This window comes from Cynocephalus volans, chromosome 5 (genome assembly GCF_027409185.1).
Source record: "Cynocephalus volans isolate mCynVol1 chromosome 5, mCynVol1.pri, whole genome shotgun sequence".
NCBI lineage: Eukaryota > Metazoa > Chordata > Mammalia > Dermoptera > Cynocephalidae > Cynocephalus > Cynocephalus volans.
In genome coordinates, this window is record NC_084464.1 from 150,836,202 (window position 1) to 150,851,530 (window position 15,329).

The 15,329-nt window shown below is 41.9% G+C and overlaps 1 protein-coding gene across 1 annotated transcript in view; it reads left to right on the forward strand.

Moving 5' to 3' along the window:
- The window catches only part of ESR1 (estrogen receptor 1), a 294,637-nt gene extending 294,090 nt beyond the window's left edge, over window positions 1-547 (forward strand). The window contains exon 10 of the mRNA XM_063098375.1: window positions 286-547. Coding sequence (XP_062954445.1) covers window positions 286-547 — 262 coding nt within the window. The remainder of the gene's footprint in view (window positions 1-285) is intronic.
- The last annotated feature ends 14,782 nt before the right edge of the window (window positions 548-15,329 follow it).

Genomic DNA, 15,329 nt, shown 5'->3' on the forward strand with positions numbered 1-15,329 from the left:
ATAGCAAATACTCTGACAGTGGCGGGAGAGAGAGTGTGTTTGTGAGGGTGGGATGGCCCTTGGAGGACGGGGGGATGACACCCACACAGAGATGAGACCCGGATGGGGGTCTCTGCGAGGCCTCAGCCTTCTGCAGCCGCAGGTCTGTGCGGGGTCTTTAAACAGGAAGAAAGATTGGCTTACAAGTGTTTTTGGAGTTTCTCCTGCTTCTGCTTCCTAGGAGTTTCCACTGTGCTGGGGCTTGGGCTGAGTCTAAAGTGGTCCTCTCCCTGTCTTCCCCCACAGTAACAAAGGCATGGAGCACCTGTACAGCATGAGGTGCAAGAACGTGGTGCCCCTCTACGACCTGCTGCTGGAGATGCTCGATGCCCACCGCCTGCATGCCCCTGCCAACCACGAGGGTGCCCCCATGGAAGAGACAAACGAGAGCCAGCTGGCCACCACGGGCTCCACTTCATCGCATTCCTTGCCAACGTACTACGTCACTGGGGAGGCAGAGAGTTTCCCCACCACAGCCCAAGAGCTCCTGACTCCCCCAAGGTTCTGAGAGTCCCTGCCGCATTTTACCCATGTCATACATCACTAGCAGATTTCTGTCCCCCGCATACACTCCAGCATGCACCCGCCACCAGTGGCTTTCTACTATGAGTGGCCATTCATTTGCTTGCTCAGTTCTTAGTGACACAGATTGGGTTGGGAACAGCCAAAGGGATTCCAGGGCTAAGTCTTTGTAACAGCTCTTTCCCCCTTTGCTACATTAATAAGTATGAGGATTCCTGTAGCTCTTCATGACTGAGTTCAGTTTGTGAGCTGGGGCTCAGATGACTCTGTTCTTTTAAGCTACTTGGTGAGACCCAGGCCTGGAGAATAGACATTTCACCTCCAATAAGCAGCTTTTAATGGCTTTTTAATTTAAAGAATAAGCCACAGGAAGGACTTGAAAGTGGCTCCTTTAATTGCTGACTTAGAGAAAGCTGAGTCAAGGGTTCATTAGAGCATCCTCTTGTATTCCTGCAGTAATGCATCATTTTATTAAAGTGATACCTTAAAGCTTTTGCTCCATTGAATGGCTATAGCAGAACATCATTTAGTGATGATTCGTTTCACTGGTAGGAATACAAGATGCATACAGGGAAGGAAGATCCCCTAATTGTCAAGACTATGTCAACTCAATACACTTCTTCTCCAGGCTTGTTGGAAGCTCTATGACTGGCTTTCCAGAGCACTACATACAAGTGATGGGTTCCAGTTAATTCTTGCTTCTGTTATTGAAAACAGAAATTTGATCTCAGTTAAGTCACCTCCACATATATAAGCCTCCCTATATAAGGGATAAGTTCTTGTTTTTTGCTTTTTATTTTCAGTTTGTAAAAGGAACCCCTCTTCTCCCAGGACTTGCAGTAAAATTGGCTTCAGGATCTGTTCTGGTGGGCTCTCACATTAATCAGCAGAGGGCGCTCTACTCAGATCTTCCTGGTGTGTGGCTTACACAGAAGGTGGATTACTCATGTGTAGTGCCCGGCGGTGACCACGCACAGTTTACGTGAGTGGGCACTTTTAGCCCTGGGGCAGGGGGCTAAATAGTAAATGCATGATTATTGTAGCTACTAGAAAATAAGAAGGAAAGTAGGGGACACACTGGATAAAATGGTGAGGCACAGTGAGCCTTGCTCAGGGGGGTCCTGCAGAGCTGGCACTGCACTGATTGGAAGCAGCAGCAGGGGACAGCTGTGATAGACAGCTGCACCCCTACAGTTGGCGCAGCACAGTTTGGGGAGGGGGGCAGGGATGGGAGCATCACTACTCAGGTTGGCTGGGGCCTGCACAGACTATACATGCCCTTGTGTGAGAATTAGAGTTTGGCCTTGGAAAGAAAATACCCCTCCCCCCTTCTCCACAGCTCATTTCATTAAACTTCATCAGCCAGGAGAACTAGACCAGAGGTGGGCCACAGGAATCCTTTGACCTATAGGCTAAAAAAGAAAGCCTCACCCCAGCCACAGGGCAGTCTTCCCTGGGCCTTATGCTTTTCTAGCACAATTATGGGTTATTTCCTCTCCTTAACTAAAAAGAAAGTTTGGTTTCCTCTGGTGACCTCTCTGTCTATAATTTGAATGCCATTGAGAGGTGATGTATTAGCCGATAACCCAGGCAAACTGCTAGGGCTTCTCTTGGTATGCCTTGTTTGAAAAAGTGGGTTTCATTCATTTCTGATTGCCCAGTTAAGTGATCACCAAAGAACTGGGAAACTGGGAGGGCCAAAAATTTTTTTAAAAAATTTTGTTTTTCATATATGCTCATCTAAATTTGGGGGCAATTTTTATGTATCTGTGTTAAGAATATGTTTAAAGACATAATTCTTTTGTTGTTTGTTTAAGGAGCACCTTATATAGTAGTATAATATATATTTTTTTGAAATTGCATTGCTTGTTTATCAGACAAATGAATGTAGTAGTTCTGTTCTGAATTTAATTTGACTGGGTTAACATGCAAAAACCAAGGGAAAATATTTAGTTTTTTTGTATACTTTTCAAGCTACCTTGTCATGTATTTAATCATTGATGCCTAAAGCCTGGTGATTATTCATTTAAATGAAGATCACATTTCATATCAACTTTTGTATCCACAGTAGACAAAATAGCACTAATCCAGATGCCTATTGTTGGATATTGAGTGACAGACAATCTTATGTAGCAGAGATTATACCTGAAAAGGAAAAATTATTCAGGGCAGCTAATTTTGCTTTTACCAAAATATCAGTAGTAATATTTTTGGACAGTAGCTAATGGGTCAGTGGGTTCTTTTTAATGTTTATACTTAGATTTTCTTTTAAAAAAAAATAAAAACAAAACAAAAAAAAAAACCTCTGGGACTATAGATGATATAATACCAGCTAAATCCAAACAATAATACAGTGGAGGGTTTTACAATATTCATCTAATGTGTTTGTATTCATGTTAAGATACTGCTAAGTTTGAAATGGGCAGAGAACATCACACAGTTGAAATGTTAGCCCAGGAGTCTCAAACAATTTTGGAAATCTCTTTTTATTCCTGTTTGAAGTGCCACTAATGGACAGCTGACAATTTGCTGCTGATGTTGCCTTTGAGTATAGGAAAAATGCTGCACAACTGTTGCCTGTGCTTTTTCTCCACTCTGAGGCAATTTAAGGTTTGAAAGACATGATCCTCTTAGGGGGTCAAAGTAGATTGGGAAAGTGGGTTCAAGAATTTGGAAAATGGAAAATACAGTAATAGTAGTATTGGAAGTATTTTGAGGCAGATCAGTCCTGGCGTCTGGGGTACACCAGGGTTCTGCCCTGTAAACCACAAACAACTAGCTCCATTGACAGCCATTTATAAAATGGCTGCTTGAGTTCTAGACAAGAAAGAGTGGCAGGAGCAGTAAAGTCCAAAGAACAGCTAGTGGTCTGTGTTTCTCTTAGCCATTGCCTAGCTTGCTGTAATGATTCTGCAATGCTGTCCTGCAGCGATAAGAGAGGCTAGGTCTTACAAAGAGAAGACCCTGTTGATGTAGGTTGCAAAATCCAGCCCTAAGGAGTGCAGTCTTTGATTAGATTTCCCTAGTAACCTTGCTTAACCATGCAGTATCCTATGCCTTGGGGGGCCTTAACAAATATGGGATTTACTGGTAATTTACTTTTGATCATGTTAAGGTGTTCTCACATTGAAATCTGAAGATTAAAATGGCCATTTGTTTACAGTACCCCTACCCCTATGTGAAATGAATTGCAAATCCTTTCCTATTCATACTTACCAGCTCTGAGATGGATTGGGAATACTGGGAGTGATCACTAGGAGCATAGCAATGTATGATACTCACAGGCAAATCTGCTTGGGGAAACTAGTTATTTGACAGGCAAATAGAGTCATGCAGTAGCTCATAAGGCAGTGATAGTTCCCTTTGGTGCAAGTCGTGGGAGGTTGATGCAGATTACACTGCACCCCTCCTAGGTTCACCCCCTGAAAACTTACTCACTCTCAACTGGAGCAAATGAACTTAACTGTGGTCCCAAATATCCATCTTTTAGCAGTGTGATTATGCTGTTTCTAACTGCATTTTCTTTCCATTTGAATTAAAGTGTGGCCTCTTCTTAAGTCAGTTAAAATTGTTTTCTAAGTGATTGCTGCCTCTATTATGGCACTTCAATTTTGCACTGTCTTTCAGAGATTTAAGAAAAATTTTTATTCTTTTTTTGCATCCAATTGTGCCTGAACTTTTTAAATATGTAAATGCTGCCATGTTCAAACCCATCTTTAGTGTGTACATACAGAGCTGTGCACCCTGGAAACAACATACAGTCCCATAGCAGGTGCCTGAGGCACGGACCCCTCTGAGTTCACAGAGAGGTCATTGGTCATAGAGACTTGAATTAATAAGTGACATTATGCCAGTTTATGTTCTCTCACAGCTTATAAACAATGCTTTTTGTGCACTACATATTCTTCAGTGTATAGCTCTTACTTTATGGGAAAAGGCTCAAATGCCAAATTGTGTTTGATGCGTTAACATGCCCTTTCGCTGATGCATACAGTTATTGTTGTGATTCTGTTTTGTCGCAGCTCTGCTTTGTTTAATGAAACACACTTGTAAACCTCTTTTGCACCTTGAAAAAGTAAAGAATCCAGTGGGATGCTCGAGCACCTGTAAACAATTTTCTCAACCTCTTTGATGTTCAAATAAAGAATTAAACTAAAGACAACAGGTTTGTTTTTTGTAAGCGCCACTTCTTGCTAATGGTTCACCACCAACCACCTAAAATCGAAGTGACTAAAGGATCTGTAGACACAGTGAGTCCTGACCATCAGCCTGAATGCCAGGCTCCTCTCCCAACCCCTCCCCCTCCTCCCTGCCAGGTATATGAGGAAGTGTGTGGGCGCTGAGGTCAGGCAGTCCTGGCCTCGATTCCTGGCTCAGCACATGCAAGTTTTAGGATTATTGGCAATTGAGTTTTCAGAGTTTCAGCTTCCTTGCAGCCAAATGGTGATGATAACGCATCATTCACAGCATGGTTGAAGGATTAAATGAGGTGCTCATTAAAACAACAGTTGTTTTCTAATGCCCAGTGACAACCCCTTCCCTATGTGGGAGAAGGAAACTATTATTTATGAGTAGTTATTTATGAATGAATGAGTGATTGAATGAATGAATGATCTGAAACACACACTTAACTCAAAAACCTCTCCCCTGTCACAAAGGTAAAGCAGACTGGTCCACTTTCACCCCAGGTTTCCATTTCAGGGCTCTGTTTCCTTTTCAGAACTACCTGCGTGTTCCCTTTTACCCATTTTCTCTGCAATTTAAGTGATGAATTGGGGTAAGGGAAATGTTACTTACTGAGAGTCAACATAATGAACACACCTGTTCTGCAGCCAGATTACTCAGTTTCAATCCTCATTCTACCATTTATTGTGTAATCTCGGGCAAGGTAATTTCCCTATGCCTCAGTTTGTTCACTTGTAAAGAGATATAATAGTGCCACGTGCCTGGACAGGTTCTTGTGAAGACTGCATGGGTTCATTCACAGAGGCATTTTTAAGGACAGTGGTTGACACCGCTTCTCCCTTTCCAGAGTCCTCCACGTCTGCGTGTCTGTACTCACTTCTTTATTAGGATGGTTTAGGTTCTTCACATTGTTTGAGTTATTTGGATTCCAAGAAGCTATTCATTTTCTTGTTTTATCATTCCCTGGACAAGTTCTTCAATCCCTCTTTTCCTTGGTTTCCTCATTTCTAAATGGAAATAAGAACAGCACCAGCCCCATAGGAGTACTGTGAAGATTAAAAGACGTAGGCATCTAAAGTGCCTAGTACAGGGCCTGCACACAGTAAGAACTCAATACATGTTAGCTGCTATTAACATAATTATTATTGCCCTCTCTGAGCATTTACATTTAATGGAATTATTGCTATGGTTGAATTTACATTTGCCATTTTGTTATTGCTTTGTACATGTTTTCTGTCTTTTTTTCTTCCTCTTTTCCTCCTTACTGCTTTTTTGTTGTTGTTGTTTGTGATATTGTGATATAACAAGAAATATTTATTTGGTCTCTGTCCCCAGTTCCTGAGTCCAGGCTTCTAAAAGTCCTGTACATAAGGGTGGTAGGAGAATCTTTTTTTCTAATATTTAGTCTTTGACTCTGATTCTTGACGTAGAGCTCCTTAATGCCTTGAAATGTCCTGGGTGACAAGAACATCTTTTGTTCTTATGAGGTGACTCTTGGTGGGCTTCTGGATAGCTCAGGATGGGGGCTGGCTGCCAAGAGAACCGACCTGTGATTAGAAAGTTTGAACCTTCAGCCTCACCTTCCAACCACTGGGGAGGGGGGAGGGGCTGAAGGTTGAGATGATCACCAGTGGCTAACGACCAGTGACGTAGTCAGTCATGTCTATGTAATAAAGCCTCCATAAAAACTTTACAAGACAGGGTTCAGAGAGCTTCCAGACAGCCGAACATGTGTAGGTTCCTGGAGGGTGGCACAACTGGAGAGAGCACGGAAGCTCCACATTCTTTCCTTCGTACCTGGCTCTACCCATCTCTTTCTCCATTCACGTGTTTCCTTAGTAATTGCCTTTATAATAAATCAGTGTGTTTCCCTGAGTTCTGTGAGTTGCTCTAGCAAATTAATCAAACCCAAGGAAGGGAGAGTGAGAACCCTGATTTACAGTCAGCAGGTCAGAAGTACGGGTGACAACATACTACTTACAATTGGCACCTGCAGTGGGGGCAGTCTTGTGGGACCAAGCCCTTAACCTGTGGCATCTGACTCTAACTCTAGGTTGACAGTGTCAAAATTGAATTGAGTTGTAGGACACAACACTTGATGCTCACTGAAGAACAGATAGTTTGGTGTGTAGGGGAACACCCCTCTCCCCAAATCTGGTCATGTAAATGTTCTGTGTTGTGGGAGTATAGTAGAAGAAAAACAGTTTGTTCTTAGTTCTCCCCTCTGATTATTTTTTTTTTAAATTTTATTTATTTATTTATTTATTTATTTATTTTTAATTTTATTTTGTCGATATACATTGTGGCTGATTATTGCTCCCCATCACCAAAACCTCCCTCCCTTCTCCCTCCCCCCCTCCCCCCCAACAATGTCCTTTCTGTTTGCTTGTCGTATCAACTTCAAGTAATTGTGGTTGTTATATCTTCTTCCCCCCTCCCCCCGGTTTTGTGTGTGTGTGTGTGTGTGTATGTGTGTGTGTGTGTGTGAATTTATATATTAATTTTTAGCTCCCACCAATAAGTGAGAACATGTGGTATTTCTCTTTCTGTACCTGACTTGTTTCACTTAATATAATTCTCTCAAGGTCCATCCATGTTGTTGCAAATGGCAGTATTGCATTCGTTTTTATAGCTGAGTAGTATTCCATTGTGTAGATGTACCACATTTTCCGTATCCACTCATCTGATGATGGACATTTGGGCTGGTTCCAACTCTTGGCTATTGTAAAGAGTGCTGCAATGAACATTGGGGAACAGGTATACCTTCGACTTGATGATTTCCATTCCTCTGGGTATATTCCCAACAGTGGGATAGCTGGGTTGTATGGTAGATCTATCTGCAATTGTTTGAGGAACCTCCATACCATTTTCCATAGAGGCTGCACCATTTTGCAGTCCCACCAACAATGGATGAGAGTTCCTTTTTCTCCGCAACCTCGCCAGCATTTATCGTTCAGAGTCTTTTGGATTTTAGCCATCCTAACAGGGGTTAGATGGTATCTCAATGTGGTTTTGATTTGCATTTCCCGGATGCTGAGTGATGTTGAGCATTTTTTCATATGTCTGTTGGCCATTTGTATATCTTCCTTAGAGAAATGCCTACTTAGCTCTTTTGCCCATTTTTTAATTGGGTTGCTTGTTTTCTTCTTGCAAAGTTGTTTGAGTTCCTTATATATTCTGGATATTAATCCTTTGTCAGATGTATATTTTGCAAATATTTTCTCCCACTCTGTTGGTTGTCTTTTAATTCTGTTAATTGTTTCTTTTGCTGTGCAGAAGCTTTTTAGTTTGATATAATCCCATTTATTTATTTTTCCTTTGGTTGCCCGTGCTTTTGGGGTCGTATTCATGAAGTCTGTGCCCAGTCCTATTTCCTGAAGTGTTTCTCCTATGTTTTCTTTAAGAAGTTTTATTGTTTCAGGGTGTATATTTAAATCCTTAATCCATTTTGAGTTGATTTTAGTATACGGCGGGAGGTATGGATCTAGTTTCATTCTCCTGCATATGGATATCCAGTTATCCCAGCACCATTTGCTGAAGAGGCAGTCCCTTCCCCAGTGAATAGGCTTGGTGCCTTTGTCAAAGATCAGATGGCAGTAAGTGTGTGGGTTGATTTCTGGATTCTCTATTCTATTCCATTGGTCAGTGTGTCTGTTTTTATGCCAGTACCATACTGTTTTGGTTATTATAGCTTTGTAGTATAGCTTAAAGTCAGGTAGTGTTATGCCTCCTGCTTTATTTTTTTTGCTCAGCATTGCTTTGGCTATGCGTGGTCATTTATTGTTCCATATAAATGTCTGGATAGTTTATCCATTTCTGAGAAAAATGTCTTTGGAATTTTGATGGGGATTGCATTGAATTTGTATACCACTTTGGGTAGTATGGACATTTTCACTATGTTGATTCTTTCAATCCAAGAGCATGGGATCTCTTTCCATCTTCTTGTATCCTCTCTAATTTCTCTCAGCAGTGGTTTGTAGTTCGCATTATAGAGAATTTTCACCTCCTTGGTTAACTCAATTCCTAAGTATTTTATTTTTTTGGTGGCTATTGTAAATGGGCAGGCTTTCTTGATTTCTCGTTCTGCATGTTCACTATTGGAGAAAAGAAATGCTACTGATTTTTGTGTGTTGATTTTGTATCCTGCTACTGTGCTGAAATCATTTATCAATTCCAAAAGTTTTTCTGTAGAGGTTTTAGGCTGTCCGATATATAGGATCATGTCATCTGCAAACAGGGACAGTTTGACTTCATCTTTTCCAATCTGGATGCCCTTTATTTCCTTCTCTTCTCTGATTGCTCTGGCTAGTACTTCCAACACTATGTTGAATAGGAGTGGTGAGAGTGGGCATCCTTGTCTAGTTCCTATTCTTAAAGGAAAAGCTTTCAGCTTTTCCCCATTCAGGATGATATTGGCAGTGGGTTTGGCATATATGGCTTTAATTATGTTGAGATACTTTCCCTCTATACCTAACTTATAGAGGGTCTTTGTCATGAATGAGTGCTGTACTTTATCAAATGCTTTTTCAGCATCTATAGAGATGATCATATGGTCCTTGTGTTTGAGTTTATTAATATGGTGTATCACATTTATTGATTTGCGTATGTTGAACCAACCTTGCATCCCTGGGATGAATCCCACTTGATCGTGATGAATAATTTTACGTATGTGTTGCTGTATTCTGTTTGCTAGTATTTTAGTGAGGATTTTTGCATCTATATTCATCAAGGATATCAGCCTGTAGTTTTCTTTTTTGGTTATATCTTTACCTGGTTTTGGTATCAGGATGATGTTTGCTTCATAGAATGAGTTTCGGAGATTTGCGTCCGTTTCAATCTTTTGGAATAGTTTGTAAAGAATCAGTGTCAATTCCTCTCTGAATGTTTGGTAAAATTCTGCTGTGAATCCATCTGGTCCTGGGCTTTTCTTTGTTGGGAGCCTTCTGATAAAAGCTTCAATCTCCTTTATTGATAATGGTCTGTTCAAATTTTCTACGTCTTCACGGTTCAGTTTTGGGAGCTTGTGTGTGTCCAGAAATTTATCCATTTCCTCCAGATTTTCAAATTTGTTGGCGTATAGTTGTTTATAGTAGTCTCAAATGATTCCTTGTATTTCAGATGAATCAGTTGTAATATTGCCTTTTTCATTTCTAATTTTTGTTATTTGAGTCTTCTCTCTTCTTTTTTTTGTTAGCCATGCTAATGGTTTGTCAATTTTATTTATCTTTTCAAAAAACCAACTTTTTGATTCGTTGATCTTTTGAATTGTTTTTTGGTTTTCAATTTCATTCAGTTCTGCTCTGATCTTAATGATTTCTTTCCGTCTGCTAACTTTAGGTTTGGATTGTTCTTGTTTTTCTAGTTCTTTAAGGTGAAGTGTTAGGTTGTTCACTTGCCATCTTTCCATTCTTCTGAAGTGAGCGTTTAATGCAATAAATTTCCCCCTCAATACTGCTTTTGCAGTATCCCACAGGTTTTGGTATGATGTATCATTGTTTTCATTAGTTTCAATAAATTTTTTGATTTCCTGCTTGATTTCTACTTGGACCCCTATGTCATTAAGTAGAATGCTGTTTAATTTCCATGTGTTTGTATAGTTTCCAGAGTTTCATTTGTTATTAATTTCTAGTTTTAATCCATTGTGGTCTGAGAAGATACATGGGATAATTCCAATTCTTTTGAATTTATTGAGACTTGATTTGTGACCTAATATGTGATCTAGCCTGGAGAATGATCCATGTGCTGATGAGAAGAATGACTATTCTGAGGTTGTTGGGCTGAATGTTCTGTAGATATCTGCCAATTCCAATTGGTCTAGAGTCTTGTTTAGATCTTGTGTTTCTCTACTGATTCTTTGCCTAGATGATCGTCTGAATATTGACAGTGGAATGTTCAGGTCCCCTGCTGTTATGGTATTAGTGTCTATTTCCTTCTTTAGGTCTAATAGAGTTTGTTTTATAAATCTGGCTGCTCCAAAATTGGGTGCGTACATATTTATGATTGTTATGTCTTCTTGCTGGATCAGTCCTTTTATTATTAAGTAGTGTCCCTCATTGTCTCTTTTTATGGTTTTTAGTTTAAAGTCTATTTTGTCAGATATAAGAATAGCTACTCCAGCTCGTTTTTCTTTTCTGTTTGCATGGTAAATCTTTTTCCATCCTTTCACTCTTAGTCTTTTTGAGTCTTTATGGGTGAGGTGGGTCTCTTGTAGGCAGCATACAGTTGGGCCCTCCTTTTTAATCCAGTCAGGCAGTCTGTGTCTTTCGATTGGGGAATTTAAGCCTTTTACATTAAGAGTTGTTATTGAAAGGTGTTGATTTATTCCTAGCATTTTATTGGTTGTTTGGTTGTCTTAGGTGTCTTTTGTTCCTTGCTTTCTGATTTACTTTTTGGTTTCTGTGTTTGTTGGTTCCTTAGGTTGTAGATAGCGTTTTTGTTTGCTTGTTTTCTCTTCATGAATGCCATTTTTATTATACTAGTGGGTATTGATTTTTCTTGGGTTTTTATGGCAGTGGTAGTTATTTTTCAGGAACCAAACCCAGTACTCCCTTGAGGATTTCTTGTAAGGGTGGTCGTGTGGTAGTGAACTCCTGCAGTTTTTGTTTGTCTGAGAAATATACTATTTGCCCTTCATTTCGGAAGGATAGCCTTGCAGGGTAGAGTATTCTTGGCTGGCAATCTTTGTCTTTTAGTATTTTGAAAATATCATCCCATTCCTTTCTAGCTTTTAGGGTTTGTGATGAAAAGTCTGATGTTAGCCTGATTGGGGCTCCCTTATAGGTGATTTGACGCTTCTCTCTTGCAGCTTTTAAGATTCTCTCTTTGTCTCTGAATTTTGCCCATTTGACTATGACATGTCTTGGAGAAGGCCTTTTTGGGTTGAATACATTTGGAGATCGTTGAGTTTCCTGGATCTGAAGATCTGTGATTTTTCCTATACCTGGGAAATTTTCTGCCACTATTTTGTTGAATATGTTTTCAATGGAATCTCCATTTTCCTCCCCTTCTGGAATACCCATGACTTGGATATTTGAGCGCTTAATGTTGTCTGATATCTCTCTCAGATTTTCTTCAATGTCCTTGATTCTTTTTTCTTTCTTTTTGTCTGCTTGTGTTATTTCAAACAGCCCATCTTCAAGTTCAGAGGTTCTCTCTTCAACTTCGACAATCCTGCTGGTTAAACTCTCCGTTGTGTTTTTTATTTCGCTGAATAATTTCTTCAGTTCAGCAAGTTCTGCTACATTTTTTTTCAGGACATTGATTTCCTTGTACATTTCCTCTTTCAGATCCTGTATACTCTTCCTCATTTCATCATAACGTCTAGCTGAGTTTTCTTGTATCTCATTCAGTTTCCTTAGAATTATCACTTGAAATTCTTTGTCAGTCATTTCAAGGGCTTCTTGTTCTATAGGATCTAGAGTTTGAGATTTATTAACTTTTGGTGGTGTACTTTCTTGATTTTTTGTATTTCTGGTATCTTTTTTTTGATGTTTTTTCATTGTGGCGGGGGTTTCACAGTCCACCGGTTTGAGACTAATGACTAACTAGGATGTTGCTGTGGTTGCCAATTTTGTATCGCTACCTCCGTGACTGGTCAGTTGGCCTCTAGTGCCGTGTGTGTGTGGTTGCCTCAGGTCTTGGGCTTCTCCGGGGAGCCACCTTTCTGGTCAGCTTGGACTCTGCTGGGCTGCTGGATCACGTACCACAGGGTGTGTGATCTCTGTTGAGCTTTCACTTCCTGTGCAGGACTTCTCCCTGTTCCGTGTGCTCTGGCCCAGGCTGTTGGATCAGGCAGTGGCGACCCCACAGGGTGTGTGGTTTCTGTCGAGTCTCCGCCTCCCTGGCCGCACATCTCCCCACTCTGTGCCACTGTTCTGGGCTGGGAGGTGTCTTCTGCACCCCTCGTCTATCAGCTGGGCCTTCAAGACCCTGCTCGGCACCGCCTCGCCCAGGAAGTCTACCAGGTTTCTGCTAGGCACAGAAGACCGGTCGCTCTGGGTGCCTTTGTAGCACTGTGTAGATCTTTCTCGGGACTTGTTCACCTTTGTATCCCCCCGGCATAGACCAAATCTAGCGCCCACCTGCAGCCAGCTCTCCAGCAGGTTCAAGCAGACGTGGGAACTCTCCTACCACACTATTCCCAACCAGAGATTGGTTAGGCTTTTTTCCGAACTGGTGGCCACCGATATGGTATCTGCCTCCCAGTAACAGGATGTTTACCGGGGGCTGGAGTCCAGGGTGTGGTGGAGTGACAGTCGGCCCGCCCGTACTTCCTTGCCCTCCCGACTCTGGCCGGGGATGCCCCCCCCACCAGCCCCGCCAGAGAATCACAGAGAGAGTGGGAGGGGAAGCCAGCCCGCAGGCTCCGGAAAGCCCCGCACCGGGGCAAGCAAGTGGGAAGGCTCAGTGAGGGGCCGAGCCGGGCGGAGCTGTCAGCACCTGGGAAAATGGAGGCAGCCCCGGGGCAGTGAGTGAACCGGTGATGCAGGCGGGAGCTGGGTGGGCGTCAGCCCCCCGAACAGGGCTTGGCCAGGGGTCACTCACAGGGCTGTGCCAGGTCGGGCGCTCACTCTCTGCCTCTGGTTTGTCGCCTTCCCCGTTTTCGGCTGCTGCTGCCTCGGGCTGTTCAGTCGCGGCGCGGCTTGGGCACTCCCAGGAATCTTCTTTAATGCCGGCCTGAAACCTCGAATCCTTAATAGGGCAGCTGGTCGCCTTCAGCGTGGCCCCGGCCTCTGGGATCCTGTCTGCATCCACAGCAGCCCTGGCGCTGTGTTCCCTGTTTCGAAACTCGCTTTTGCAGCTAAGAAACAGTTCTTTTCCTGCTCCACACTTCAAAGCTGTTGCCTGTAAATGAGGCAGCCTCTCCTGCCAATGGCAAAGTGGTGGTCAGCCCTCACGACTGGCCACCAGCAGTGGTCCTCCCTTAAGAGATGGCAAGAGGAAGGTCCACGAGTTTCCTGGCTGCCTGAGGCCCAGTGGCTGCCTTTTCCACCTCAGCTACTCCGCGCCAACCGCCGCAGCCACCGCCATCTTGAAACCCTCCCCTCTGATTATTAAATAGATATATTTACGGTATTGTTTTAATTCCTCTGTTAGATTGCTCTTACTATTTTTTGAATTATTTCCTTAGTGATTGCTCTTAGAGTATGCATCAAACTACTACAGTCTATTTAAGACAAACACTAACCTAACATCGAATGTTTTGATGCTCCCCTGTATCTGAGTCATCTTTTCTTGGCTGCTTTCAAGATTTCTCTTTGCAATTGTAAGCCTTCTCTAAACCACTATTGTGTTTCTCTAAACACACTGTATTAGTCTGTTTCTATTGCTTAGAACAGAATACCTAAAACTGGATAATTTATAAAGAAATGAAATTTATTTCTCACAGTTTGGGCGGCTGGGAATTACATGGTCCAGGGTGTGCAGCTGGTAAGAGCCTTCTTCTTGGTATTGACTCCCTAAAGAGTCCCATGGCAACCAGGGTATTACATGGCAAAAATGGCCAGAGCAAGAGAGAGCCAACCTCACTCACTCTCCTTATAAATCTATCAGAACCACACCCATGATAACCCGTTACTCCATGAATGAAGTACTCCATTCATGAGGGCACAGTCCTCATGACCCAATCATCTCTCAAAATCTCCACCTTTCAGATATCATAATCAAATTTCCCATCCTCTTAACATTGTTACAGTGGAGATCAAGTTTGCAACACATGAACTTTTGGGGGACACATGTGACCTGTAACACACACTACGATGTGTTTAGATGTAGACCTTTTTGTATTATCCTACTTGGATAAGGGCACTAATCCCACTTATGAAGGTAGAGCCCTCATAATCATCACCTAAAGGCCTCACCTCTTAATACTATTGCCCTGGGGATTAAATTTCAATATAAGAATTTTGGGCGGACACACACATTCAGACCATAGCTCCTTCTATGGCTGTCATTATACGTATGTTGGTATGCTTGATGTTGTCTGACAGGTTTCTGAGGCTCTGTTCATTTTTCCTTAATCTTTATTGCTCTTTACTCTTCAAGCTAGATCATTTCTAGCCATTTCTCTTCAAGGCAACTGGTTTTTTCATTTACCATTTTGAATCTGAGGTTGAGCTCTTCTAGTGAATTTTTCATTTCAGTTATTGTACATTTTGACTCCAGAATAAAAATTGCTTTTTAAATTAAATTTATTTATTGTTATTATTTTACATTCTATGGTGTTGTTGTGAAGCAGTCGGGAAGGAGGGGGAGAGGAGAAAAGGGAGGAGGATATGGTGGGATGAGGAGGAATGAGGTGGGGCATGGTCTGGGGAGACATATAAACAGTTTGTTTTGACCTGTGGTGTTCCTGAGTATGGGTCACATTTTCCTGTTTCTTTGCACATCTCATACTTTTCCATTGAAAACTGAGCCTTTTAGATACTATATTGTAGCAACTCTGGATTCTTGTTCCTTCACTTGCTGTTGCTCCTGGGTTTTGCTGTTTGTTTCTTGTTTAGTAACGCACCTGGTTAAACATGTGAAATCTGCGTCTACTGCAGTGTTTGGCCTCTGATGTTTCTGCTAGGCTCTTAAATTAT